This window comes from Vanacampus margaritifer, chromosome 15 (assembly GCF_051991255.1).
Source record: "Vanacampus margaritifer isolate UIUO_Vmar chromosome 15, RoL_Vmar_1.0, whole genome shotgun sequence".
In the NCBI taxonomy this organism is placed as follows: domain Eukaryota; kingdom Metazoa; phylum Chordata; class Actinopteri; order Syngnathiformes; family Syngnathidae; genus Vanacampus; species Vanacampus margaritifer.
The window spans coordinates 14,596,220-14,624,156 of record NC_135446.1 but is presented as its reverse complement, the minus strand read 5'-3'; the positions used below and the strand labels follow the sequence as shown (position 1 = coordinate 14,624,156).

Here is a 27,937-nt window from a genome sequence, read left to right as displayed (position 1 = left end):
CCAATGAGAGAACAGAAGGCAAGCAGCATTCACGCTGCCTTCAAGTCCTCCTGGGAAAACTAGTCAACAAGCCACATGTTTATTTCTTGTCCTTGACTGTCTTTAAGGAGTCATGTACATTGATACTCAATTTAAAATATATTAAATATTATATTCAAGACATGTTAATTCTAAACATTGCTGTTCATTTGTGACAGCCGTAAAACCCCGTTTTTTTTTATTCGTCAATTTTGCTCCACTGTGCTTGCCGTACACCCATGCTCCGGCGAGTCTGCGAATGAGGTAAAGTTTATAAAACAGACAAAGTAAAGTTTCCGCTTTAATTGAGATGCCAATATTACTCATTGTGAAACTGTATATGCCTGATGCACAGTAGATATTATATTGCACGACTTGACGGGGCGATTAACTTGACAGCGTTGAGAGCTGTCAGCTAAGGTGTAGCTATTAGCAGGTTAGCCTCCGAGTGGCTATTACAGTCACAAACTGTTATCACCAGACAAATATAAATACGCTTTTATTAAATAATACACATGTCCGAATAGATCTCAATAGGATTCGTTATGCGCAACTGCACCACTGCCTTGATTGATATAATATTATGTTTAAGTTAACTTGACAGAATCCCATTTACAAATGAGTCCCGTTGTTAAAACATTTTACTTGTCAGCTGTATTTTATTCTACACTAACGTCCACTGGAAACGGTGCGTGTTACAACATACAATACACTTTTATTCGGCAAGGGTCTCACTCTGCGCATGTTTTATGTTCGATTGTTCTGCAAACTTCTTTCAGTAAACCACCACTGTGATAGTAAGTAATTTTATACTAAATTTGTTTCTGCCTTTTTTGTCATGATAAGACAAAAAAAAAAAACTTGAAGTTTTGAATATTTTGGGGGTTTTGGCTTGGGGAAAAAACATTATTTGATATTTGGTGGTGGGCCATGATGTGGCACCTGAAAGGCCTGTCAGACTCCCATGTTCTGTATTTGGCGTGTGCACAGCAAAGCCTCGTTGGTGTCCTTTCTAAAGCTCTGTTGGCTCAACAAGTACTGCAGCATTGTCCTCCCTTCTGTCGCTAATGCAGACCTTTGCAGTTGCAGGTCCATATTGTTCAGCAGTATGGAAAATATGCCACAGAAACCGCTGGAACACATTGATCCACAAATGCTTAGAGACTTTACTGAGTAAAGTTGAAAATCTAAAACACTAGAGACATGTTTTGAGAGCAGAATGAATCTTGAGCACCTTGTCAAGCTTCACAGATGTTAATTTGAAATGACAGTACAAGAAGGAGTATTTGAAATCTGTCCTGTTCTCTGCAGTATGTTTTTTTTTGTAGCAGGTGCAGCAGACTTACCTGCTCATGTCGCTTTTCAAGCAGCTTGGTGGTGAGAGCCAGAGGGCAGGCGTGCTGCTGTTGGACAGTAGAGCACACTGGCTTATCACATAGATAACAGTTTTGAGGGGAGGGTTGGGTTGCATGTGTTTTGGGTGGGTGCTAGGTTTAGGCTTGTTGTTTGTGTTTCTAGTAATGTTAAACCGTTATATCGGCTTACGTGTGCTGATGCTTCTGATGCTACTTGTATATCAAGCGTTCCACTTTTTTTTTTTTTGCTAAAACAGCTGATACAAACCATTTCCTTCTAACTGTACATTTTTGGCCCACTCATGTGAGATGGATGGAGGTCGACCCGCTATTCTGTTGGCATAATGTAATAATGATTTATGTCACGGCTTCAGGCTGATAACGTGACTACACGGGACAGGGATCGTCTTTCAAAGGCCTCGATGTTGTATACCTCCGAGCGCTACCGTCCTCGGAATCGTTGTGAGAGGTGACAGGTGGCCGCATCACTTGCCTTTCACAGGCTGAAACCTGATACTTGTGTTTTTTTAATGGCAGGGTGGGGCTAAATCTTCCCCCACCCCATCTTTGTGACCATGCTGAAAAATATTGATTTCCTTACCTAGTAGTGTCGCTTTCCCTAGGCATGATGGAGGCCTTAAAGGTGCAACTTGACTTCCAGAGCCCCATCATACAAGCCCAGGTGAGCTGCAAATGCGTGTACAGTGGGAAAATAATGATTTGAGCCCCTGCTGAAATTTCAAGTTTGTTCACTTTTTAGTTTTTAAGGTTTATTACAGTAAAAGTCTCTCAGAATCATTCATGTTTCTTGGTTTGCCTCTGGGAAATGTGGCACTTCGGTTCCCTCCTCAGGTTCTCTATCGGGTTGAGGTCTGGAGATTGCTGAAACCCCCACACATATTTCCATCTCCAAAATAGCTCAACTTTAGGTTCTTCTCACCACACAACTTTCTCCCGAATCTTCTCGGAGGCATTAGATGTTCAATGGCAAACGCAAGAATTGAAATTGAAAAGAAAAAGAAAAAACATTTTAGACACTCTCTACTTATCCAATAGGAGAGATGCTGAGGACAAAATCTAATAAATATGGCGTGCAGGTGGCAGCAGAGTATAAGAGATCAACCAAGGCCATGTTGCAAAAAGCTCTTTCCCCTACTGTTTTAAACAGATTTGTGAACTGCTGCAAAACGGAAACAGATAAAAATATACTATTTTTTTTCCTGATAAATGAAGAGACTATAATCTTTATTTTATATAAAGAAGAGACTCAATTTATTCTTTTGGTGTGGGTTCCATGTTTTTATAGCAATAGAACACAATATTTTGTGGGTCTTGCAAAATCAGTCAAAATCCTGTAAAAACAGATGGGAGCGAAGGGGGTTGCTTCACTGAAAATGGCTGGGAGTGAATAAGTTAATCAACAAAATTATCACTGGCTCAAACAATCATTTACTCTTTTGTATAATGATAAACTTGCAACTTCTTGTCTCTAATGTAGTATTCCACTGATTTTTGTTGTTGTTGTGCAAGGCGGTGAGAAGGCTTGTTGCTGCTGTGCTTAAAGAGAAAGGCCAGACTGGACAAATCAGCCTGTCCTCCACTCAGGTAAATCCATTTAAAATTCTGTTTTTGTTTGTCAGTGATTGCCGTGTGGTGCCTGGGTTCAGTTTCCATTCTGTGCGTGTGAATGGTAATCTGTCTCCGTGTGTGCCCTGCGATTGGCGAAAAGTCCATGCGAGCTAAAGTGGTTGTTCCTGTATGTCAGGGTTCTGCACTGGAGACCCTGTGGGAGCAGTGCTGCAGCGACTGCGCTGCGGTGCGTTCGGCCTGCTGCGGCGTGGTCGTGCTGCTGGTGGATCAAGGCCACGGCGACCTGCACCACGTCCTCAACAGCATCCTCAACTTGCTGCCCTCCGCGCGGTACAGAGTCTCAGTCAGTCCTCATTGGCTCCTTCCTTTTGTGTTGGTTTTGACTCGGGTCGTCCTCAGGAATGTCCAGGGGTTGGTTAGAGTCGTGGGCAAGCTGCTGCAGATGCAGGCGGACCACCGAGATCGGGACGCATGCTTCACCTGTCCTTATGGGATCAGGTCAGTCTGTTGTGGCACATTAATGTGCTGTGAAATCATACCATCAGGTGCGCCATGCTAGTTTCTCTTAACCCTGTTTGTATTTTTAAATACAATTTTAGCCATGTTACTGCAAATGTAATGAAAATACACAGGAGTGTAGATTTTTGTCTGATTTGGTAACTTCTAACTTGAGCTGGTTCGTAAAAAGGCTGAGTTGCTTCAAATGGAAGTCAACCTTAAACATTTCTTGACAATAACATGTTATATGTGACATCACTAGTCTAAACATGACATTCTGATTATAATTAAATTTTGGGAATATGAGTTATGAAGCCAAATCCAACCGTTTTTATCCATCTCAGGGGGCGGCCATTTTGCCACTCGACTAAAGATGACATCAATGTTGCTCAGGGCTCAGGCAACAACCAATCACAGCTCACCTGTTTTCTGAAGCTGCGCTGTGATTGGTTGTTACCTGAGACCTGAGCAATATCGATGTCATCTTAATGCTGTATTCGAGGATAGGTCGGAAGTTGATCCGAGTTGTTTTTTCTAGTTCCCCTTTCGAGGTGAACGTAAACAACCAAAATGGCGGATAGTGATAAATTGTTTTTTTATTTTGGTCCTCAGAACTCATTTTGACCTCCAGCAAACTTGCCTTCTTGCAATTTTGCTTAATTTAGTGTTTTTATCTTATTTCATAAGCATTTGAAACACTTCAGTAGTTCACCGCATAATTTCATGCAGTGAGATAGTGGCATACTGCCATGTACGTTCTGTTACGTGGAGTTATGCCGAAGATTTATGAATGAAAAAAACGATCTAGTTTTATACTTGAATAAATTGTGTTTTACCATTCACGGTCTATGATTCCAAAGGTGTCGCCATTGTAGATTGACGTCACATTGTAGTCGGTCGGTGAAGTCGGGGTCCTCCCCTCCCCACACCCAAGACACACACTTCCTGGTTTGAACTCGGAAAAGTCCGACTTCCGACCATCCTCGAATGCAGCATTAGTCGACAGCAAGTGGCAAAATGGTCGCCCTCCGAGATGGATAAAAATGGCTGGATTTTGCTGCTTAACTCAAATTCCACTAACACAATATTAACCAGAATACCACATTTAGACTAGTTGGGCTACATAGAACATATTACTGTACTGTGGGGGAAAAAAAAAAAAAGTCGTTCCCTTTCTCCTATTATTTTAACTACTATTTTCTTCACCACTCACATTCGTTCCTGTTCCTTTGTCCTCTTGTGTTTTCCTTGTTCCCGCACCATTCTCTGCATCTGTCTGCCTCCCCGGTGGGAAGATGAATGCATTTCTGGGGGCCGGGAAATGTCTTGGCCGCCATTGGTGCCTTGGCCTGGCACTGCCGCTGGGTCACTGTAAGTGCCAATGGATTAATCAAGGACGCACACTGGCGGCCATTGTTAACCGTCTGCTCGTCGGTGTCTCCTGCGCAATCTGCAAGATGAAATCTGGAGCCACTTGTGCCCCATTGGTCGGAGTTAGTCTAGCTCAATTCACCGTTCCCAAAAAAAGTCAGAATCCATCTGGTCTACCCTGCTGAGGGACACTGCTGTGAAATCTTCATCAGAATGTAAGAGCGTTATAAATGAAAGCAAAGTAGCCTACAGTGTTTCTCCGCTATATGGCAGTTCATTATTTGTGCCCCCACTACATTGTGAAAATCTGCCGTTTATGGTGATCGTTTTTATGGATTTCTACATTGTGCACCAAGTTGCCTACAGATAGCACAAAATGGTGGCAAACAATTTCAAACAGAGACAGATTGGTATTCCATGAGGATTTTTATTTTTATCTTCTCTGTGGCCTGTAACAGCAGAGACAAAGAATCACCGCCAAAGCATCAACACATTGCATCTAGCACGTACACAATGATGAACCCATGTTACATTAAAAAATTAAACGTGTGGCATGGGTAAAACTTTTTTTTAAATATTTTTTTTGGATGGTTTCTATATTGTGGATTTTTTTAATTATTTTTTTTGCCCAGTTTGTCAGTATGGTATGATTCACTGTAATGCAATGGAATGATTGAGAGGCTGATGGATGAGGGATTCGATTCGAATCAGATTTGTGGGTCTGCGATTCGATTCAGAATGATTTTTGATTCAAAATTATTTAATTAACAATGATTTTTACTTCACTTTATAGATGTGCAAAGAATCGTCATGATCTACTCCAGTCTGACTGGCTAATGCTAATTAGCACGCTACTGGCGGCACTTTTATCACTCAAAAGAACGGCTATTCATACAAAATGCTACAGGAATGTACACAGAGAAGCATCTTAACATTACTTACCAGCTTTTGCTTTTCCTACGCTGGGAAAAAAAATTGGGGGGAAGAAAACTTGATGGTGACTTTTTTCTTCTACTCTCTAATGTGGCTACATTCTTAACAGTGTAGCCGAGCCAACTGCTGAACCACACTGCCCCTAAGTGGCCAAATTGAGTACAACATGAACAGCGCTCCCAATAAAGGCACACACAAACAAGGTCAAGACAGTATGAAATTTAAATAAAATTGATTTTGGGACATTTAAAATCCATTCTGAATCGTACTAAATGAGAATTGCGATTTTTATCAGAATTGATTTTTTTGGGCACACTTCTAGTCACCGAGATTATTATTAGTGTGCAAAAATGGGGACGAGTGGGCAAAGTAGAGACAGGTCAGTCAGTCTCGGTCACTGGGCTTCCTTCCGTGTGGATTGATGCGACCCAAGATTAGTTTTAAGTGTCAGGAGATGGGGCGGGGTGACCCTCAAGACTTCACCTTGGATTTGACTGCAAATGTTTAGACTGGACTTAATGGGCTTGCAGATTCACAGGCAAGAGAGGTAGTGCTGAATTATTACACGACAATTCCTCTCACTTTAAAAGAAGGATGTAACAGCATTGTATAGACAAAATGCTTTTTCCTCTAATGGATAACAGTTTCCAACAAAACCAATAACTACTATGTCCCCTTAAAACCTTCTGTCCTGTCATTTACGCAGGAGTAATCCCCACCCATACATAACGGCCCTGGAGAACCGTCCCAATTGCTGGCCTGCCATTCTCACTGTGATCAATGACTTTGTTCAGCAGGCCGTTGACAGGTAATCACCTTGAACATCCCATCCGAAATCTTTTACTGCTCACAGTAATACCTGTGATGTTGTCCGTGATAACCCAGAAATGAACCCGCCTACGTCGCCATGCTGGTCCCCTTTCTCTGCTTCCTCTACTGCGAACCCGAGAGGCGGCCAGAGCACGGCCTCCTGCGGCAGGGTCTCCTCCAGACGCTACTCCCTGCAGATCCGGTCGGCACGCCCGCTCCTCAAAACAAGGAGCTAGACGAGAACTCGCCGGTGTCCGACAGCTTGCTTCAGTGTCTTTGTCAGCTGGTGCCGCGCATGCCGGTAAGTAAGAACAAAGCATTAATAAATCTGTCATTATCTTAATACTACAATCTAAATTTAAAGTTACCAACTAAATAACAACCGCTGCCTCCAAATTTTAGCTGCAGTTAAAACTAGGGATGGACCGATAATCGGCGCCGATATTCAGTATTTTATGAATATCGGCATCTGCCTCTTTTTTTTGTTTTGATGGCTGATATATTAAAAACTGTTATTTTTGCTCCGATGGGCGTTTTTCTCCTCTGTCTGCTCTAAGTCAGCGGCTGTTGACTCCCTGCAGCATTGGCCCGCCCACAGCACCATCTGATTGGTTGCTCTTGCAGTGCTAACAGCCATTAAGCAGCAATTAGCGGCTATTAGCCCGCAAGCTAACGGCTATTAGGTTAGGCTAAACCTAATAGCGTTTTTTTAGCGGCTATTTTGGAGTTATCCCAGGGTTAGCGTGTGGGCGAACAGTTAGCCCACGAGCTAACAGTTAGCTCGCGAATGAGCAGCTATTTGGGAGTTAGCGTGCGGGTGAATGGTTAGCCCGCGAGCTAACCGTTAGCTCGTGAATTAGCGGCTACTAGCCCGCGAGCTAACCGACTAGCTCGCGAATTAACGTCTATTGGGTTAGCCCGTGAGCTAACGGTTAGCTCGCGGGCTAACCTAATAGCCCTTTTTAAGCAGCTATTTAGGAGTTATCCCGGGGTTAGCGTGTGGGTGAATGATTAGCCTGCGAGCTAACAGTTAGCCGTGAATTAGTGGTTATTTGGGAGTTGGCATTATAGTTCGTGCAAAAGCTGATGGCAAAAAAAAAAACTTTAACATGTTGCAAATCAAAAAAGCTGTTTAACAAACATGTACTTGAAGGCATTTTAAGCAGTCAAGTGCTGGAGTTTTTATTATTATTTTATTATTAAAAACTTTGACACCAACTTTTTTTTCCCTGCAAATGTATATCGGCTTCAAATATTGGTTATCGGCCTCCCTGACTACCGATAATCGGTATCAGCCCTGAAAAAAGTATATCGGTCTATCTCTAGTTAAAACCCTTAGAATATTTATAATGGCAGGTGGACGGCGTGGAGGCGGTGCTGGAGCTTCACTGGTTCGTCCGCGCTCTGCTTCCCAGCCTGTCAGAGAAGCACGAGGAACTGTGGAGGAGCGAGAGAGCGGGCCTCCTGCTCCACCTGATGTGCGCCTGTCAGAGTAGCCTTAGCTTCAGCGGAGACTTTCGACCACTCGTCGGCCTGATGGCCGAGCTCATCCCGACATGCCGACAGGTCAGGCAGCAAGAATTGTATCTTTAATCATCATTTGTGTGTCAAGACTACTACTATTAGTAATACGTTTGTTTGTAGGCGCTGCCTTTGGATGAGCTGTTAATGGGTGTGGCCTTGCTCTTGTTGGAGGCCCCTGCAGCACAGCAGAGTAGCCTGCTGAGTCTCGGTAAAAAAAAATAATATAATAAATGTGAACAATAGTACCTAAAAATAGATGTCACTTTCGCACTAACTTTCGCTATTAAGATTTACTCTGCTTTGTATGACCTTATGAACAAATTTCATGAAGTATACAAGATTATTGTATAGATATGTGTCAATAATAAAACCATTCTTACTTGTTTACACTTCACTGCTATACTGTATGGTTATAGTACATAATTGGGCTGGATAGAGCAATCACGATTATTTGATTGAGTTTGAAATCATGATTAAAACAATTTGTGATTTCCAAATTTAGTATTTATTCAACTACCAAAGCTACTCAACTATTTAAAAGTTACCTGTCCATTCATCCCTGCACTTTGTTTTTGTTAAGTACAAATTAATTTGTAAATATTATGTGAAATTCAAGCCTCATGTTTTTTTCTTACTCATTTTCATTCTAAGAATGAACCTTATGCTTTATATATTTTTATCTCGGGGATTGTATTTTGTGTCATGTGGAAATGTGTTAAGACAACAACAACAAAAATCCTTGAAATATCAACTTTAAATATAACTTGAAAGGACAATGACAAAATAAAAATAAGAACGTGAAATAGAATATGCTGTACTCAAATAATAGTAACTGAAAAAACAATAACAAATACTGTACTGACGCTTCCTGTGCGTTTTGGCCTCTTGGGGGCAGTGTGGTGCCGTGCATCCATAGTGTACACACTTATAATAAGTACAGAAGAAAGTTACGATTGAATTCTATTAAAATAACTCGTTTTTCACACATTAGGAAGAATTTACAAGTTACATTATGAGACTTGATTTAAAACGTAACGTATTTTTTTCCTCCCATTTCCCCAATCTTTTGTCCACTTTCAAGTACAAACTTTAGTTCCTGAACAGACCGATCTGTCCCAGTGGATGAGTCCGGTCCTGGTTCTTCCCGTGCTGCAGCTTCTGTCCTTTTCGGATCTCACCGAGCCGCTTGCGGAGCGCCGCACGCACGACCTCAACCAGAAGCTGGCTCGGAGCGTTTTACACAGCGTCACCAGGCAGACCGCGAAACCCCAACAGGTACCTTGAATTGCAAAATGAATTTGTGCTTATAATTCGCATCGATTGTATCTCAAATCATCTTTTGACATTAAGATGAATGAAAATGCCATTAATCCGGTCTAGCCCCCCCCAAAAAGTACAAATAACATTTTTGTTAACAAAAAAGAAAATAGTACTCTGCAGTACTATATCAAAACACAAATATCTATTTTTGAATGATTTATAACGACCACAAGATCAATGCTAGTTTCGTTATCCCTTTATGACGGTTTGCATTGTGTGTTAGCATTAAGCTAGCAGATTTTTGTAAGACAAAGTTATGTCGTTTGTGTAAATACGCAATGTTTTTTTTTTTTATGTTTAGTTTTCCAATAAACGTCAACTGGGTGTGGGCTTGAAGCATGCACACTTGGTATAGTTTATAATGTTGTCGCAGTTTTAACTCAAACCATTCATTGCTTGTAGTTCTCATTGTGTGCACCCGTTCTGACCTGAAGACAACCCTCTCCTTGTTGTCAGTCTCATCTACCAGAGGCACGTCTTCTCACCCCCTGGTTCAGTGAACTGAGAGTGTCCGTGTCCACGCTACGTCAAGCGGTCGAGCATCCATCGGCAGCCGTCGACTGGCTCCTCTCGCTCACCTCGGCCCTGTCGTCAATCCAGCGCCTGCCGAGCTCCCTCACCCTCATCGTCGCCCACCTCCTCCTCACGGGTCAGGACGACGTCTGTCGGTTGGCTTTGGATGCCGTACGAGCCATTGCGGCCGCCGACCCCCACCATGTGAGTGTTTTCGTCCCAACCTCTGCTTATCATGAAGCAGCACTGGTTTGAATGCTACTTGGTTATTCGTTCGTTTTTTTTGCTGCTTTTGACTATCTCTGGGCTACTGAATGAATGTGAATCTTTGTCAAATTATGGTTCCAGTCTTTGTAGCTCTCCACTGGCTACTTAAATGTCATTTCTGCACATATTTTTTAATGATAAACAAAAAAGCCTTGCCGTGGGCTTTCTGCTGCTGTCAGACTTCCCTCTGAGCCTGTGGGACTGCAATGTGAGTCATTCCCGCTCCAGACAATGATGTGAAATAACACCCGGTGCCAAGGCTGCTCGTTAAGAGGATTCCCCTGCTGTTCTAATTGCTCCCACAGTGCCACTTGCACAGGGCATTTATGTAGTAGAAGAAGCCTGTTGACAAATTGGATTGTTCTCTTCAGCCTAGCCCAGCACCTCATGTCTGCATGTACAGAAAATTGTTGGTACCCTCCTGTTAAAGACGGGGGGGGGGGGGGGGGGGGGGGGGTGCAATGGTCACAAAAATAATTTGAAATGGACCAATGTAATAATATTTAAAGATGTAGTGATTTTTTATTTTTTTTGGGGTGCTCCGGCAGAATTATTTTGCTTACAGAGCACCAACCAAACCACCGCTGCAGTGCTGTACAAGTTAGTCATACAACAAGACAGTTCAAACTATGATTTAAGACAGCTAAATCAGATTAACTACCTTTTGACAGTCACCTAGATTTTTACTGGTGGATTCGGTTCTCGGTGTTAAAGGTGTCATCTAGCTACCTTATTTGAATGATAACCTCTGCATTGTAGGTCCCATCCCTTCTACCGGTTCTGCTGTTCAAGCTGAGGAAAGAAAAGGATCCATGCCTGACTCACGCGGTGCTTGACTGTCTGCCAAACCTCGGGACTCACAAGGTACCGAAAAGTAGATTTGTATATAAAAAGAATGATAAAAGCGGCAGTCATTGTATAGATAGAATTTCTTTAAAAAGTGTTTTTTTTTTTTTTTTGCAGCTGTGTGTGCCCACCGTCCTGCAGACTCTCGGCACGCTCGCGAGCAACGTTAAACTCAAAGCGATAGCCACGCGGCTCACTACAGCTCTTTGGAAGAAACAGGTGGGTCACCGTTCAAATCTTTCCACCATTACAGTTGTTGACCTGTTTTTGCTTTTACACCAGGACCGCGTTTACCCCGAGCTTCAGCGTCTGTTGGCTCAGCCGGACAACAGGGTGGTGACGGGGAGGGAAACACAATGGGAGCAAGTGCTGGCCCGAGCGGCCTGTATTCGAGACATCTGCCGAGAGAGGTCTGATCACTGAATGCGTGCTTAGTAACCGTCTGGAGCATAATTCAGGATTACCTCTCACACACTACTGAAATGTTCTCATTCACATTAATGAAATCCTTTCAGATATACTGTAATATAATGTACACATTTCAGTAGTGTGTATAAGAGTGTTTCAGCAGTGTGTGTGTGAGCATTTTAATGGTGAATGTGACTGTGTGAGAAAGATTAGTCGTGTGTGTGTGTATGTTTCATCCAATGTGTGAGAGCTTTTCAGGAGAATCTGTAAACAAAACAAAAATCTGTTGTTTGAGCATTTTAGTAGTGTATGAGAGTGTTTCAACAGTGTGCTTTTGAGTGGAAAAAAAGTCAGTAATATGAGAAACAAATCTGCCTGTGAGTGTGTTACCGTTGTGTGTGTGAGAGAGAGCTCTTCAGTAGTGTGTTTGAGAGTGTTTTTATTAAAAGCTTTTTAGTACTGTAGTGGTGTGTTAGCAGTTTAGTAGTGCCTGTAAGAGTGTTTAAGGATTGTGTGAGTGATTATTTTTCATATGTGAGAATGTTTAATTAGTAGGTATGAGTGAGAAAAAGTAATAGTGTGAGAGTGTTTTATTAGTGTATGAGTCAGCAAATAAAATAGTAGTGTATGTATTTTTTAATTTCAGTTGTAAGTGTGAGAACATTTCAGTAGTGTATATGAATAAAAAGTTGACAGTAATAAGCGGGGGGAAATGTGTGAAACCTTATCAGTTGTGTGTGTGAGAGTTTCAGTAGTGTTTGCATTTTGAAGGTGTTTCGTTTGTGTGAGTGTTGCGTGTGATAGCTTTAAGTTGTGGCTGTGAGTGGAAAAAATGTTGGTAGTCTATGAGAGCTTTTCAATAGTGTGTGCGTGAGGAAAAAAAATCAGGATTTATTTAGTTAGCTTCAGCTCATCATAAAATGAACGTATGTTGATGTATGTGTGTAACAGGCCTTACCAGCATGGAAGTGACATGTTGGCCGCCATTGCGTTGACTCTGAAGCAATGCACCAAACCCGACCAGGTGACCCCTGCCGTGCTCGCCCTCCAAGGACTACAGGAGCTGTGCCGTGCAGAGGTTGGCTATGAAACGTTTTACAATTTTACAACCGCGGGGTTTTGGAAACTAATGATTATCTATACAGACATACCTCGACTTTATCTTGAATTTTTTTTGTTCTGTTCTGTTCGTTAGCCCGCCCGCACGCTAATTCGCGAGCTCATGGTTATCTCGCGGGCACGCTAATAGCTTCCAATTTTTCGAGCTAACGGTTAGCACCCGGGCTAACAGTTACTACTACCAAATTGCCGCTAATTCGTGAGCTAACGGGCGGCCCTAGCGTCTGCCTAATCCGCTAAAACGCTAAAGCTGATAGGTGCAGTCAGAGTAAAACAGTCAGGGCTCTTAGTACTCATCTGGGCATTGGTGGAGCATGCATGATGTAGAAAAAGCTTTAATATTACCTTTTTAAATGGCACAATGTACTTTTAAAGATATAGAACTTCTAATATTGATGCTAATTTCATTAGCATGTCTATGGCGCTTTAAAGTATTTGTTCTGTTTAGTTTTACTGTAAACTTTAATTTGGAGTGACAATACCACCTTAAAGCAAGCACCCATTTCTTTTTTGAAAAACTGTTTGCCATTTGAAGCGATTTTGCAGAACACCTGCATAAAAAATGGGAGCACCAAAGTACAAAAACGCAACTTCCTGACCTGTACGTTCACACTTTATGGAGATCACCGCCCTCTAGTGTTAGAGTGCCTGAACCTCACTTTGAAGTTTTTGCTTCAAAATTTCAACATGTTTTGCAGGTAGTGGACATCGTGTCGACTTGGAGAAGTCTCGGACCTGAATTGAGGTGTGACTCTCGTCCACTGATGGTTCAGGCCGTGTCCCAGCTTCTGGCTCTAATTCCCCAACTTGCCGTCAAGTCTGAGGCGTATGAGGTGCCTGCTTAAGTCACGCATGCAGAAAAAATTAGTAAATGCATTACAGATATATTCCAGACTCACTTCCTACATCCTTGACGCCATTTTTTTTTTTTTTTAGAAACTAAAGGAAGAAGCAGTCTGCTTTCTCTGGCATTACGCGGTCAACAAGGTCTGTGTAGAAAACACACGGCATAATGCAAAGTTGTGACAGATGCCCCTTTGACCCTTTTTTTTTTGCAACAGGACCCAGAGGTGGCCAGCTGTGGTTTTCGGGCCTTGGCAGACTTCCCAGAAGCGGTTCACACAGTAAATCATCTTCCCGAGGCAGTAAGTTAAGTCAAGTTAGCTCCATTTTTATAGTGCCAGCTCACAACAGAAGTTATTTCAAGGCACGAAAAGCACGCACCCTTCTTCATCTCCTTTGTTTCTCACTGTTCACTGTCGTAGGCAAGGCCTGCTGTCAAGCCGCCTGAGTACGAGGACGAGGAGCAGGCGGAGAAGGAGGAGGAGGAGGAGGAGGAGGAAGACCTCTCAGTCAGTGGTTCATCATATGTAAAGTTGCTGACTCTCACGCCCTCGCCTGCTCTACCAGGTGAATGACATCACAGCAACTCTTATCTGCCTAAATGCATTCACTTGAGAAGTGATTCTCAAAGTGTGGTATGGCTCCCTCTAGTGGTACCCAAAATAATCATTGTCCGATGTTACTAAGGGAACAAGTTGAAGAAAAGAAAATTTGTTGAGTTAGATTTTTATGTTTAAAACTAAAATTGGCATGCTAATTTTAAAATTACAATCAGTTTTTTTCCATCATGTCAAGGTTTTTTTTCCCTTATAACTTACTCTCCAGATAAGCAGATTTCTACTCATTAGCTGTAGTAAGAGGTAAGTAATAAAGACAAAAATATATATTTTTTTGTAAAGTGAACCCTAGAAAGACTGTCTATTTATTTTATTTTAAAAATTAAAAACAAGTAGCAAATCTGTTACATGAAATGAAAGAAAATACTCTTTTTTTTTTTAAATATAAAAGATAATTATAATAAGTCAAAAAGGTTGCCATCTTTATTTTATTTTTAATATAAAAAAAAAGCTTTGTTCTTAAATGCCACTATTAAAAGGACAATTTGAATGTAAGTGGCAACATTTTTATGTTAAGAAGGGTGGTCGGTGTCTGCCAAATGTAACTATTAAATGAACTTGTTTTTAACTTTTTAAAGCAAGTAATCAGTTAAGCAACTAATTTTATTTTCAAAAATGTGACTTGATGGAGAAAACTGAGATCAGTTTTGGATTCCGCACCCAAAAATTTGTTAAGTCAGCAAAAAATGTGTTCCCCAGTGTATTACTATAAGCACATTGTTACTGTTAAAACTGTGCATAATGTTACAGTGTTAACAAACTAAAACCATCAAAAGTCAAATTTTTGATCAATGATAGAAAAAAAAAAGGACTAAACTCTCAACATACGCCACACTGCAGCCTTGGAGCTTTTCCTGACATCGCTCGTCAAGCAGGAGATGAGCCAGATGCCGAGGGGTGTGTATTTTTCTGCCCTGCGGGGAGGCAACCTGCGTTCGGACCAGGGTAAAACTATGGCGGGGATCCCAGCCTTCATGCTCAAGTCTTACGAGAAGAACAAGCAGCCCGGGCTCAAGCCAGGCCTTGCAGGTGAGGATTAGCAATTGTGCTAACAATGTACATACATTTACTATACCAGAAAGCCGGGTCCGAGATTCTTTCCCTTTACTGTGTGGCAGTAAACAATGTCTTATTTTGATTCACATAACATCACTTATTTCTCTTTGTGTGTTTCAGCTGGCCTGTTGCTTTGCTATGAGCTACCACAACAGACGGACCGCGAAGGTCGACCCATGCACCGCCACCTCCTTAGCCGCAGCCGTAGCTATCAACAAACCATGACCGCCCTCATTCACGAAGTACAGTGTTCCCTCGTTTCTCGCGGGTGTTGCGTTCCAAAAACTACCCGCGATAATGGAAATCCGCGTAAATTTTTCATTGTATTTATTTTCCGTTAATTATATCTATTTTTTTGTTGATTATGTTTTTTTTTGTTTTTGTATGATTTTTAGTTTATTATGAATGCTTTTTCATTCATCTTATATGTTTTTTTCATTTTTTCTATTAAAAGTATTTTTTTAATTTACTTATTATACAACACAGTATGTTTTTTTCCGTTTATTCCAAATGTTTTTTCGTTCATACTATATTTTTTTCCTTTATTATACATGTTTTAAGGCTAATGCCCCTTTATTCATGCACTTTTCTTGATTGGCGTTATAATTTTTCTCACATACTGTATCTCTTATTTAAACACAATAGGCTTATACACTCTCTCACTCGAGCGTTCGTGGCCGGCGGGCCCGCGCTTAGCCGTCATTGGGCACGACTGCATGGTTCTGGCCGGACAATCTTAATTTTAGTGATGAAAATATACTGTAAGGCAGGACATGTAAACCCATTTTGACCGCGGGACTGCATGACTGATGAACCCACGAGAAACGAGGGAACACTGTACTCGCATGCCCCTCTTCTTCTTTTTTGTTGCTTTATGATAAGGTGAAATAAGCCTCACGTTTTCGTACCGCCCGCAGGTGAACATTCAGCCGTCCGAATGGCACCGCGCGCTGCTCCTGCCTCAGGCGTGGCGCGGTTTCATGAATCGCACTTTCCATGCAGTCCTCGAGGTGGGTTCTTTTGCTATCTTGCTTCCAGATGTATTTTTTTTCAGAGGACAAAAATATGTCTATATGTGTGCAACTTTGCTTAAAATGTACCTTTTTAGAGGTCCAAGCCATTCTCTTTGTGTTCAGGGTCGACGTGCTGATCTGGAAATGCAACGTAAAAAAGGCCAAGAGCACCAAGAAGAACTGCAGTACAACCAACATTGCGCCTGGATGTGGTGAGCATCACATCTCTTCTCACACGACATAAATCATCTCTCACATCATTCTCCCTCACTCCTTCTCAGGGCCAGAGATCACTTAACAGATACCATCAGAGGTGCAACAAAGTGAGTGACAACACAACTCTTGAGACGGCACTGCTATTTTTTTAGAGGCTCATGCGCATATGTGGTGTTTAGGGATGGTCCCGTTGTTCAGGGAAACTCCGTACTGGCTCTGAGCAGCCTGGCTGCCGTCGTCGCGAAATACGAGCGCAACATGCCGACCGATAACGACGGCGGTCTCAGAGTAAGACGCTGCTGTGCATCTGTTTTTTTTTTTTTAAGGAAGGGTTGCATGGAAAATGCTTTCAAGGATGCCGTTCTTGCTTTCAGGCTGGACCGGAGTTTGTACCCACGAGTAGCTGGTTGGCAATGGTGCTCGACACCCTGCTCAGCATCATCAGCAGCAGCTACAAGGCCAAAGGACAAGTGTTTCCATGGTACTTGCATGTAAGTTGCGCCTGTTGAAAGTGAACCTGTGGTGCTTAGGAGAAATATACTGTATTTGGTAAAAAAATAAAATAAAAAAAAAAACGGCATCCAAATGCATTTTAAATAAATAAATATCCGATTCTTGACCAGTTCGGACAATGGATGACATATTTACATCCATAGGCAAGTGATCTGGCGTATCACATAAATAGTAATTAACTCATTCACTCCCATTTTCACAGAAGCAATCCCCTTCACTCCCGGCTGTTTTACTGGAGTTTGACTGATTTTCCAAGGCCCACAGATTATTGTGTTCTATTGCTATAAAACATAGAACCTACCAAAAGAAAGATTAGAGTCTCTTCTTTCATCAGGAAAGTTTCATCATTATTCACAAATCTATTTAGAAATGTGAGTAATGAACTTTTTTCCAACATGGCCCTGGTTGATTTCTCTTGTTCTGCTGCCACCTGCTGGCCGTTTGTGTAATAACTACCCTTTCTCCAACCGTTCTTTGCAGTTGAGAGGCTGCATCAAAGCCTTATAAAAAAACGTCTTTGGGAAACCAAAAACATTTAAAATAGAACATATTTATACGTTTTAGGGAGCAAATGAGTTGATGGGTATCAACACAATGGCGTCACAATATGGTGGCCCAAATTAAAATTAACCAGGGTAACTAAATGGTAACAAAATCTCTCAAACATTGGGAAAATATGTTGTGGTTTGATGAAGCCAGCATTGAACTTTTTGGCCATAATTCTTAGCTATGTTTGCTGCCCCATTAATCTTAAAATGAAAGTGAAATTAAATGAAAATAGGGTCTTATTAGATAAGGTCAAATAAATGATGAACAGTTCTAAATAGCAAGTCAGTCTGCAAGAAAGAAAGAAAAAAGTCAGGATAAGCCTACTAGAACATCTGAAAATTATTTGGGGTTAATTAGAGGCTTTTTTATGCCTTTTTATTTAAACAGGAGTTTAGTGAGTTGTTAGAAGGGGGTGTGCACACTTATGCAACCACATTTTTGTTGTTCATTTTTACTTACCCTCTCGAAAAAATGTAACCCCAAAATTCCATTGCGCTGTCCAAGTTGTAGGTTTTAAAATGTTTGATCATCAGCAAAAACCTGTGATGTCACAGGGTGTGTAGACTTTCTATATCTGCTATGCATTTGTGCTGGTCAATCTCTTCAGCGCTCCTATTCGGGCGAGAACACTGCGAGTGCCATCGCTCGCTCCTGCGCCAGCCTGGCGCTGTCCCTGCTGGTGCCGGTGCTGGTTCTGTGGCATCAAGACAGTGTGAACCAGGTCTTGTCGGCGCTCCGGGCCGGCCTGCCCGGGTCGCCCACCGCCGACGACTCTCAGGCCATTCAGTTCCACTCCGGCCTGGCTCTCGGCATGGTGCTGTCCGGGTTACATCAGCAACGCCTCAGGTGCACAAATTATTATTAATTGTTCTAAATTATTATGCGAGACTTTCCATTACTGACGGGCGTGTTTTCTTCCGTCTCTTTAGTGACGTCTCTCCTCAGAAAGACGCCGATCTCTTCCTCGACGCGCTCTCGGCTCTGGAAGCTTGCTCTTTCGACGCCGATGCAGAATACAAGTTAGTGCGCCAGGGGGATTGCGACAAGGGGACGCTACTATACTAATTTTTCCGCCCCCTTCTTGCGCTTTGCTCAGTCCCGGCTGCACGTTGGGTCTGGGTCTGGTGCTTTCAGCTCTCTGCAATGGTGGGCAGACGCAACAACACGGCCGTGTGACCCAGATATTGGACAAACTCCTGAGCACCCTGCAGGACAGCGGCGAACAGGGGCGCGTGATGCAGGAGGTAGGAAAATAAGTGTGAAAAGTAGAAATCCTTATAAGGAACACTTGTGATTTAGACTGCTGGTCCAATTGCATAATTATCATTCAGTGCCTACGTCTGATATTTCATTTATTTGATTTTTAAAACGGACAGGTGGGCATGTCTTTTGTAGGTAAGATTAAAGGAGAAGTCCAATGCAGTTACATTAACTTATTCACTCCCAGCAATTTTCACTGAAGCAATCCCGTTCGCTCCCGGCTGTTTTGCTGGATTTTGACTGATTTTGCCAGGCCCACAGAGTATTGTGTTCTATTGCTATAAAAACATGAAACCTACACCAAAAGAATAAATCGAGTCTCTTCTTTCATCACGAAAAAATATTTTTATTTTTATATTTCTATCTGTTTCCGTTTTGCAGCAATAGGCAGAGAGGTTTCATAATTATTCACAAATCTGTATAGAATTGTGGGTAAATGAGCTTTTTTTTAAACATTGCCTGGTTGATCTCTTTTTGCTCTGCTGCCACCTGCTGGCCGTTTTTGTGATAACGCCCATTTCCTCAACCGTTTTCTGCAGTTGAGAGGCTGAATCAAAGCCTTCTGTATGCTCTATCATAAAAACAATTTAAAAAACATATAAATATGTTTTTGGACACTTAAAACATTTAAAATAGAACGTATTTTTACGTTTTTGGGAGCAAATGAGTTAAGGTCAAAAGTTTTGTATTGGAAAAAGTCCTATGAAATACTCAAAAATCATGTGTTGATCTTGAATTTGGGAAAATACAACAATGTATTCAAAGTGAAAATAAGTGTGTGAAATGTTTTTTCAGGTTAAATATATTTTTGATTCACTTTTATAATTCTTTTAAATAGATTATTTATTTTCATTTCACTTCCAGATATATTTTGACATTTGATGTCTTCTTTTTTTCAGTTGTATGTTTTATATTTTCAGATTGAGATCTTGTTTTTTCCTACTTTTATTTGTGGAATATGATTCAAGCAGCAAAATCAATCCATCTCTGGGCCGGCCATTTTGTCACTTGCTGTCGATTGAAAATGACATCACAGTGCCTCAGTGACAAAATGGCCGCCCCCTGATATGGGTAAAAAAAAAAAGAAAACACTTTACACTAAATAAATCATTTATGTAATAAAAAATGTTAAGTGTAACTCTTGAGTTTTAATATTTTATTTCTTACTGTCAATAAATCAACCAATTACTGAATAAATAAAATATTTAAATATTTTTAAATGTGCACATACAATTTTTCATTTAATTTTTTTTTTTAAATGCGATTTTCTGTATGGTTTGGGCAGAGGCATTTTGAAACTCGTAATTGTGTCACTGCAAGCATGCAGCGTAAATTCCGCCTTAAAATCCTTGCGTGCAGGTTTTGGCATACTCGGCGGCGTGCGTCTGCGTCTCGGCCTTCACCGGAGGCATCATCGATCCCGCCAAGGCGGACGAGGTCGTAGGGACTTTGCGCACCTTGACGGAGGAGAGCCAGCAGGTCATTGGATTATTTTCCTCTATCCTTTCTTTTCTGTGGTTCTTAATTTTCCTTCCTTTTCTTATATCCTTCCTTCTGTTGTTCTTAACTTGCAACGTTCCTTCCTTACATACAATTATCGTATCCTCCCTTCCTATCATACATCCTACTTTCCTTTCACTTATCCTACAATCCTTCCTTGCTCGCTGCCTACATCATTCTGCTTTCCTTTCATACCGCCGGTCCCGCCCATAGCTCGATGCGTCACCACGGCAACACCTGAGATGCCGGTCTTACTTTTTCTATTGTTCAGACACCAGGCTTCTCCGTGGCTCTGGGCCTGGTGGTCCACGGCCTGTCTCTGTGCGGCAACGGCAAAGCAGAAGACCTCCAACCTCGTCTCCTGGCCGCCTGGGTCAAGATTTTACTGGCAGAGGTGCAGCATTTTGAGTCCCCCCCCCCCCTTTTTTTTGTGTCAAACTGACACGGTTGTTGTTGCTTTCAGGGTTGTCCCACCATGCAGCGCCTGGCAGCTGTTAACGGACTGGTGGCTTTAGTGGGATCCGAGAGTTACCTCATTCAGGTGAAGCGCCTTTATTCATTTATTTTTTATTCATTTTTTTATTTTTTCTGGAGAGCTCAGTATTGTTCATTCGGTAATTTTACCGATTTGACAACCGCCTTTATTTTTTTTTAATTTTTAAATTTTTTTATTTATTTTTTCTTCCAAGAAGAACAAGAAGCAAGGAAAAACAACCGCCTTTATTTTGACGTCAGATCCGTTTGTCTTTCTTTGTATACAACGTGCATTTGTTTCCCTTTTGCAGCTCAAGAGTGAGCTGGAGCTTTCCTCCAATCAGCAGAGTCGACTTAACGAGGTCATCCGGGCCGTCTCGCAGGTAACCACACGAATATGTCATCCAAACGGTGCTACTAATGCACATTGCAGTATTAGGCTGTGGTCATCCCTTTATAACGTGTGCGTCTTAGATTGTAACCTTCTCAGGAGCGATTGGCTTGCAGTCCAACTGTGCCGGCCTTCTGGGCCACTTGCATTTGTCGCACATGTTCACCAGTCACAGTCACACAGCAGGTCGGTACAAACAAAACAGACAGAGGCCATAGACACGTGACAATGCTTTTAATGTTGTCATCCATTCAGTGCCTCAGGATTTTAGTTACCTCACGGAGAAAAGTGTCATCAGGGCCATCGTGGACTTGCTCACAGAGGCGGGAAAGAAAGGTTTGCTCATTCAGTTATGCGTTTAAATATGTCTACAACTGTGTTAAATGTACAGTTTATTTTACACGTGTGTGTGTAAATGTGTTAAATGTTGGAGTGTTTGATACCACTTTTTTTTTTTTTAGACCAATACTCAACTCTTGTCGAGCCACCGATACCGCTAGTATTTTTGATACATAAAATGCCCCGCCAAAAACGACGACAGATAATTTTAAAGAAAGATCTATGTATCACAGTATAGCATATTCTTTAAATTGTCTTGAAATGAATGGCAATTTTCTAATCTTCTAATTCCTTACCTCTAGTCCCTGATTATAAAATGGTCATAAGAGGGCGGCCACGTCGCAAGTACTGACACCTTGAAATAAAATAAAAATAAATATATAAATAATAATATAATAAAAATATTGCCCATCTCTATATAAATATATTCTATATTACTTAAGTAACTTTTAATAAAATAAAATGAAAAGGTTAAATATATATGTAAAATTGTTAATTTTTTTATTATATTATAAATTATAAATAAAGTTAGAAAGGAATTAAAAATGTTCAATTGAAATTCTTTAATGTAGTTTTTTGACATTCTATTATTTATGCCTAAAATTGGCTAAATATTTAATCAAATAAATGCCAAATGCATAGATTTAGTTTACCACTTTTTTTAACATAAAATTAATAAATCAATTATTTTATATTATTAAAAAAATGTTAAATTCAGAATTAATATGAACTATATGCATTTTTTGTAAATTGATCATTAATGAATCAATTATTTTTTTATACAATTTAAATAATTTAAAAAAATATATATATTCCCCCATCAATATTCACTCGAAATGATTTTATTTTATTTTTTTGTACATTTTTTATACATAAAAAATAAAGAAGCCTATACTTGCAGGTCCTGAGTTTGCTCATCCAAGTGTGGTCCAGACCGCATTGACGCCTCTGGCCTCAGTTGGAACCGCCGTCCAGTACCCGCCCATCAACTGGAGCGCAATCCTGTCCCCTCTGATGAGACTCAGTTTTGGTAACCGCTCACTTGAAGGGCACGCGCATTCGAAATCGACCTCTTGATAGAATTTTTTTTTTTTGTTCCTGTGTTGACAGGTGAAGAGGTTCAGCATCAATGTGTGGCGTTGGCTGCAGCTCAAGCTCAGTATTCGCAGAGTGCTTCGCTCTTTCTGGGCTCCTGGCTGTCCTCGCCTCTTGTGTACAGTCTCAGTGTAAGTATGCACACTTCTCAAGCTGGGCACAAACTTAAAATAACTTTATTATTTTTTTCATCAATTAGTACCAAACAAGGGCCCTCCTGTACGAGAACCTCTCCTTGTGGATGAAGCATGTCCCCGAGGACAAGCTCCAGTTCTTCGTGGATACTCTCGGCTTGCAGACCTTCCGGGAGGACCTCGGACCCCTGCGTCTTTCCTTGCGGCGCTCAATGCTGCGGGGCCTTGCGCAGGCCATGGCCGCACCCGACCCCCCCAGCGCCTGCTGGACCGTCATGTGTTCCACCACCGAAAAGCTGCTCAGCCTCCTGCCCAACCAGATAAAGGTGCCAAGTCTCATTCATCACTTTCAAAAACGACTTTGCAAATATTGAATTTTGTTCCTCTTCTTTAGGATAGTGAAGTGGATTTCTATGTGGGAGTCGCCGAATGTTTGTCTGAGATGTCTGATACAGAGATTGACCGCATCGCAGGTGTCACCGAGGTACAACGTCATCCGTGAAAGTCACCCAAAGAGGTGTTGGTAATATTTTTGCCACTCTCAAGGAGACAGAAATGAACATTGGATAGCATTAGTTGTACCACATGCTCGGAAAGTATTTACAGGGCTTTACTTTTTACTTTTTTCCATTTTTTTGTTATTAGTCTCTTGAGCACGACCCCCCCCCCCCATACACACACACACACCAGACCCAATAAATATGTACATTTAAAAATGAACCTGCAGCGTTTGCATTCTGTAGGTTTAAAAAGCAGGATTGAAGAGAATTTGACTTTCTAGAATGGTAAGCAAAAACTATGCTGTTTTCATTCTATTTATTGGTATTTCAAATTTACTGTGTTAAAATAGTGTGCCGCCATCTAGTGTACAACAGAGGAATTACACCCAAAATAAACAGGAGGCGGCGCAAATTGGTTAAAAATTGGACGCACTGTACCTAATGCTATGACTTTTCAGACTCAGATGGAGAAAACCTGCTTTGTCTTGGCTTACCTGGCATCTCGGGGTAGGATTCCGCTGCTGGCTCTGAACGACGTCATCGCCAGTGTACTCCGCGGTTGGCCGAGCCACCGAGTGGGCTGGATCCTCCTGCAGACGTTCTATCAGTGTCGTCTGGCCGCCAGTGTCGCTACAGGTCACTTTTTAAAACATTTTTTTGCTCTGAACGCAAGGAAACGTGAGGTGTAACTGGCATTTTGTGTGGCAGGCGTTTCCAAGCGGATGGAGTGGCTGCTAGAGTTGATGGGACTCATCCGGAATGTAGCCTACGGCACCACCGCTGTCACATGTGGGAACACCAAAATGGTGTGTATGGCGTCTCACTTTTTACGATGTACCACTACTTATCAGTGCCTTGACTTAAAAAGCTTTCATGTCACGAACCTTGGCTGAGTTGTTTTTACTTTATTTTGCGAGCCAAAATTTGATTTAAAAGTGAGCTTCAGGCCTTCCACCACTAGATGGCAGCAGAGAAGCTGATAGCAAGTGTAAAAGTACAGGTGTCTTCTGGCTTGTCTTGAGCTCTCATTGTCATTTTTTTGGTGCAAGTATTCTGACTAATTTCTTCAAATAAAAAATGAAAAATACATTTGACTTGCCTTAAAAAAGAAAAAATAGTATTTGCTATCTCGCCTTCTGTAGGCTACAGACTTCTTATTCCAAGTATTTGCCGCTGCCGTCGTTTCCTGGGGCGACCACTCCGTGCCCCTCTTGCTCGGGATCAGGGCCGGTTGGTTCCCGTGGAGCGCGCCCTCCAAGCCCGCCGCCCTAACGCACGCCCTGTACGGCACCGAGTCGCTGACGGAGGGCACCTTGCCGCGATGTTTGCTAGGACTGCCCCACAGTTTGCCAGCACTCCTCAACAAAGAACCCTGGAACTGCCATTTGCACAAGGTCATTCACCTACCGCCGGCAAATCCATCCGGTCCTGGAGACTTAACCATTTAGAGTTGATGTAAAGTGTGTATGCGTGTGTTAGTTCATAGAGTGGCTTCTCGGTATTGTGGAGGGTCCCGAACAAAGTTTGTCATCGACAACAGTGGACGTGGCTCGAGGTGACAAAATGCAAAGAATTAGATTTTCATTCAATTGAGATTTTAAGTTGGTCTTTCTCGTGGTTACAGCGTCTCTTCTGGCCCTGCGGCGCTCCCCGGAGTTCAAGAAGAAATCAGTGTGGACCAGAGCATACGGCTGGTAAATCGACGGCAAGCCGTTAGGGTATGGAATAAATGTTCAAACAGCTTTGGTGTGATGCCAAGCCAAGTTGAGATTCAAAACTACGTGACGTTTTATTTTTTTTATCATTCGGTCACGTCCTCTTTATCTTCTTGGCCCACCTCTCCAGCTGATGCCGTCTTTCCTTCAGCGATTGCCACACTGTGAGCAACGCTCCTGAGAAAACAAAAGTAGGATTTAGGATTTTCATTTATTACTATTTTTACTTTCACAAGGACTTAAGATACTGTACATCATACCCAACATGAGGAGAGGCAGCAAAACCACAAGGACGAGTGGACGGTTTACGGGCGCAGACGCTGTGGAGTTCCCCACATGCGATGCTTCCTGCTCCATGTAACGCATCACCTGGCATATCGTGACCCCTGTTAGAAGATAACGGGATAATGACAGACCTCTAGTGTTGTACATCCTCAAGCTCAAGTGATCAAAGTGCGATTCAAAGCTCTGCGCACTTTAATTGCCGTCATCAAGAGAGTTTGGCTTAGCCAGAAAGTACAAGCCATGAAATGTCACCCAAAATGGCTACCTTCCTATTCGATATTGAGCGTGGATTCTTGAGACTTTTTATGTGTCCTGTTACCAAATTCCATGTCAATTGGTGAAACCATTGTCACGAGCTGAATTTTTTTCTCTTTTTTTCCTTACATGACGGAGGCCTGGCATTCATGTCAAAATGTCTGCCTTCCTGTTAAATTTTAGACATGAATTTTTGTGACATTTTCATCCGTCCACCAAATCCCATGTCAATATGTAAAACCATTGTCACAGGCAGAAGTGTTTTTTTTTTTTCAGGAGAGCTCAGTATTGTTCATTCGATTTGACATCATCATTGCTCTCCTTTTTTTTAAAAAACAAACAAACAAATAAATTTAAAAAATTTAATAAATGTTTTTTTTTTTTTAAATATATATACATATATATATACATATACACACACATATATATATATATATATATATATATATATATATATTTTTTGTACGTGGGTGAGTATGTGTATGTGTGTGCGTACGTGCGTGCGAGCGTGTGTGTATTCATCAGTTCACCTAAAGCCCATTAAAAAAAATCCCATACTAATAATATAATATAATAATAAATTGCCAAATGCAGAAACATCAATGTAAGTTATCACGATGTAGTGGCTCTCGCTAACAGACAGAATTAAGTAACCAGAATTAGGTTAAAAAATTCTATATACGTAGACCATGTTTCTATAAATTTTGATATTTGGTTTTTATTTGAGGCAGATATTTTTTCCATTAAAATGTGATTTATGAGGAGGTTAGACCATTGGTCGATATTCAGAGTTTGTTTATTTTTCCAGTTAACAAGAATTGTTTTTTTAGCGATAGTAAGGGCTACAAGTGTAGATTGAAATTGTTTATGTGGTAAGTCAGTTGTTGTTAGGTCACCTAGCAAACACAAGTTTGGAGATAAAGGTATCCTACAGTCCAAAATAGCGGAAAGTTTTTCTAAGACTTTAGTCCAGAAATACATAACCGGAGTACATAACCATAAAGCATGAACATAAGTGTCTGTAGTGTTTTGTAAGCATTGGAGACAAATGTCGGAGTCTGAGAGTCCCATTTTCCTCATCATATATTGAGTAAGAAGTGTTTTTCTAACGTTCTAATGAAGGATGAGGCCTGGAATTTGTCCCAAAATGTCATGCGTCAAACTAAAATGGCTGACTTTGGATTTACGTATTAGAGTGTTTTGTCCGTCTTGTTCACCAAATGTCGTTTTGATTGGTCCAGGCCTTTTTCAAGAAATGTTGCCCCAAACTGGCCATTTCAAACCAAAATGGCCAACTTCCTGTTCATTTTCTGGCAAAGATACCCGACACTTTCACTATCTATCAAATTTGGTGAAACTGATGACGGGCAATTTTTTTTAGGCTGTCTTTTCATACTTCTTGGGCTATTAATCTAAAATGGCTTCATGTTTAAATTCTTGCGCGGGTCCATGAGACACTTTTGTGCAATTCGTTTCATGTTTGGTGAAACTGCTGACAAGGTCACCTTCTGTGACGACAGACAGGACGTATATGGGGATCCACAGGGTGTAACGGGCCCACACCATGACCGCGGAGGGGGCATCCATCGCGCACATAACTTCATGGGGGTACCTGGGCCCAAACCAGATGGCTCCATGTTAATCATTTTTAAGATCCGGTTTGAGGCCTGTATGTTTTCATCATGTGTAAACATGCACCTCAGCAAGTCCAAGACGTTCCAGAAAAAGAGTTGCAGGCACACAACTGGTTTGCTCTGAACCTCCTCTAACCGGATGAGCGTGATCAGGAGGAGGTTCTTCTCTAAAACCTAGACACAATCAACTTTCAGGTCTCGTCAGACCACATCAGCATAAATATGATCGCTTGTACTTGGATGAGGCGTGGGAGCAGTCTGGCTTTCTCAAGGCGGTCAGCGATGTGGAAAATCTCCAAGATGGAGAGCAGCTGGCAGAGACTCATGACGAAGCCGACCGAGTGAAAAGTGTCGGCTAGGGCATCTGCAAAAAAAAAAAAATGGGTTATACATTGTTGCGCCTTCACCGTTATAACCGACCCACTGAAGGCAACGCTAGTTTGCCACTCATGTGACCTTTAAGCTGACCTGGTCCGAAAGTGAGAAACCTGACGACCGTGTTCGTTAGTATCCACGTGTGTCCACAGAACTGAAACAGATTGTAGGAGAAAATGTAGGCGAGCCTGACGCTGAGCCTGCATTAAAAAAAAAAAAAAAAAACATGGACGAGGACACACAATTATGATCCTCAATTAGTGGCCGCAGCTTGTATGACGTGTTATACACCAGAGTGGAGTTTTATTTAATTCAACTATTTTGTTTTTATACAGCACCTTATACTGTACTTATAGTAGATACGTAAACAAACGCATATTCTGCCTCAATAAATGAAGCAATAAGATTCTAAGAGGTCAAAAAAAGCTCATCAAATGAATATCGCTCACTTACATTGTCTCTTCGCAGTCCTGTTTGTTTTCTCTCCCTCGTAACGGCTTTTTTATTTCCAGCCGCCTCAACAGCGGAAGCAGGAAAAGAGCTGTAGTGTTTGCTCTGCTGCACTTCCTCTGTCTGATTATCGCTCTTTGAATATTTGACG

General features: G+C 41.6%; 2 protein-coding genes across 6 annotated transcripts; one reads left to right on the top strand and one right to left on the bottom strand.

Annotated features, from left to right (window-relative positions):
- The first annotated feature begins 41 nt into the window (after positions 1–41).
- On the top strand, positions 42–24,842 carry focad (focadhesin). 5 transcript variants are annotated; one of them, XM_077544969.1, is made up of 44 exons: positions 42–282; positions 1,997–2,055; positions 2,904–2,978; positions 3,139–3,293; positions 3,363–3,461; positions 6,472–6,573; positions 6,651–6,876; positions 7,932–8,141; positions 8,220–8,307; positions 9,181–9,374; positions 9,876–10,136; positions 10,959–11,063; positions 11,163–11,264; positions 11,328–11,455; positions 12,405–12,531; positions 13,271–13,405; positions 13,509–13,559; positions 13,634–13,717; positions 13,838–13,982; positions 14,873–15,061; positions 15,209–15,330; positions 16,006–16,098; positions 16,225–16,313; positions 16,383–16,424; positions 16,497–16,605; positions 16,692–16,808; positions 17,987–18,225; positions 18,309–18,398; positions 18,476–18,623; positions 19,999–20,118; positions 20,411–20,533; positions 20,603–20,680; positions 20,925–20,996; positions 21,088–21,190; positions 21,260–21,340; positions 22,245–22,373; positions 22,454–22,569; positions 22,638–22,898; positions 22,967–23,056; positions 23,531–23,708; positions 23,781–23,878; positions 24,215–24,466; positions 24,552–24,627; positions 24,697–24,842. In XM_077544969.1, the coding sequence occupies exons 2-44, from the start codon at positions 1,999–2,001 to the stop codon at positions 24,768–24,770; spliced, it is 5,433 nt and encodes a 1,810-aa protein (XP_077401095.1). In that variant the 5' UTR covers positions 42–282; positions 1,997–1,998; the 3' UTR covers positions 24,771–24,842. The 5 variants fall into 5 exon arrangements, with proteins under 5 accessions (XP_077401095.1, XP_077401097.1, XP_077401096.1 ...); XM_077544971.1 differs by lacking the exon at positions 42–282 and adding an exon at positions 410–454; XM_077544970.1 differs by lacking the exon at positions 42–282 and adding an exon at positions 1,035–1,053.
- On the bottom strand, positions 24,831–27,855 carry hacd4 (3-hydroxyacyl-CoA dehydratase 4). Its single transcript, XM_077544975.1, has 7 exons — positions 27,790–27,855; positions 27,430–27,536; positions 27,198–27,325; positions 27,026–27,135; positions 26,833–26,939; positions 25,048–25,173; positions 24,831–24,964 (listed from the first exon to the last, which is right to left on the bottom strand). Coding segments are annotated over exons 1-7 (663 nt in total). The 5' UTR covers positions 27,792–27,855; the 3' UTR covers positions 24,831–24,881.
- Positions 27,856–27,937: the final 82 nt, after the last annotated feature.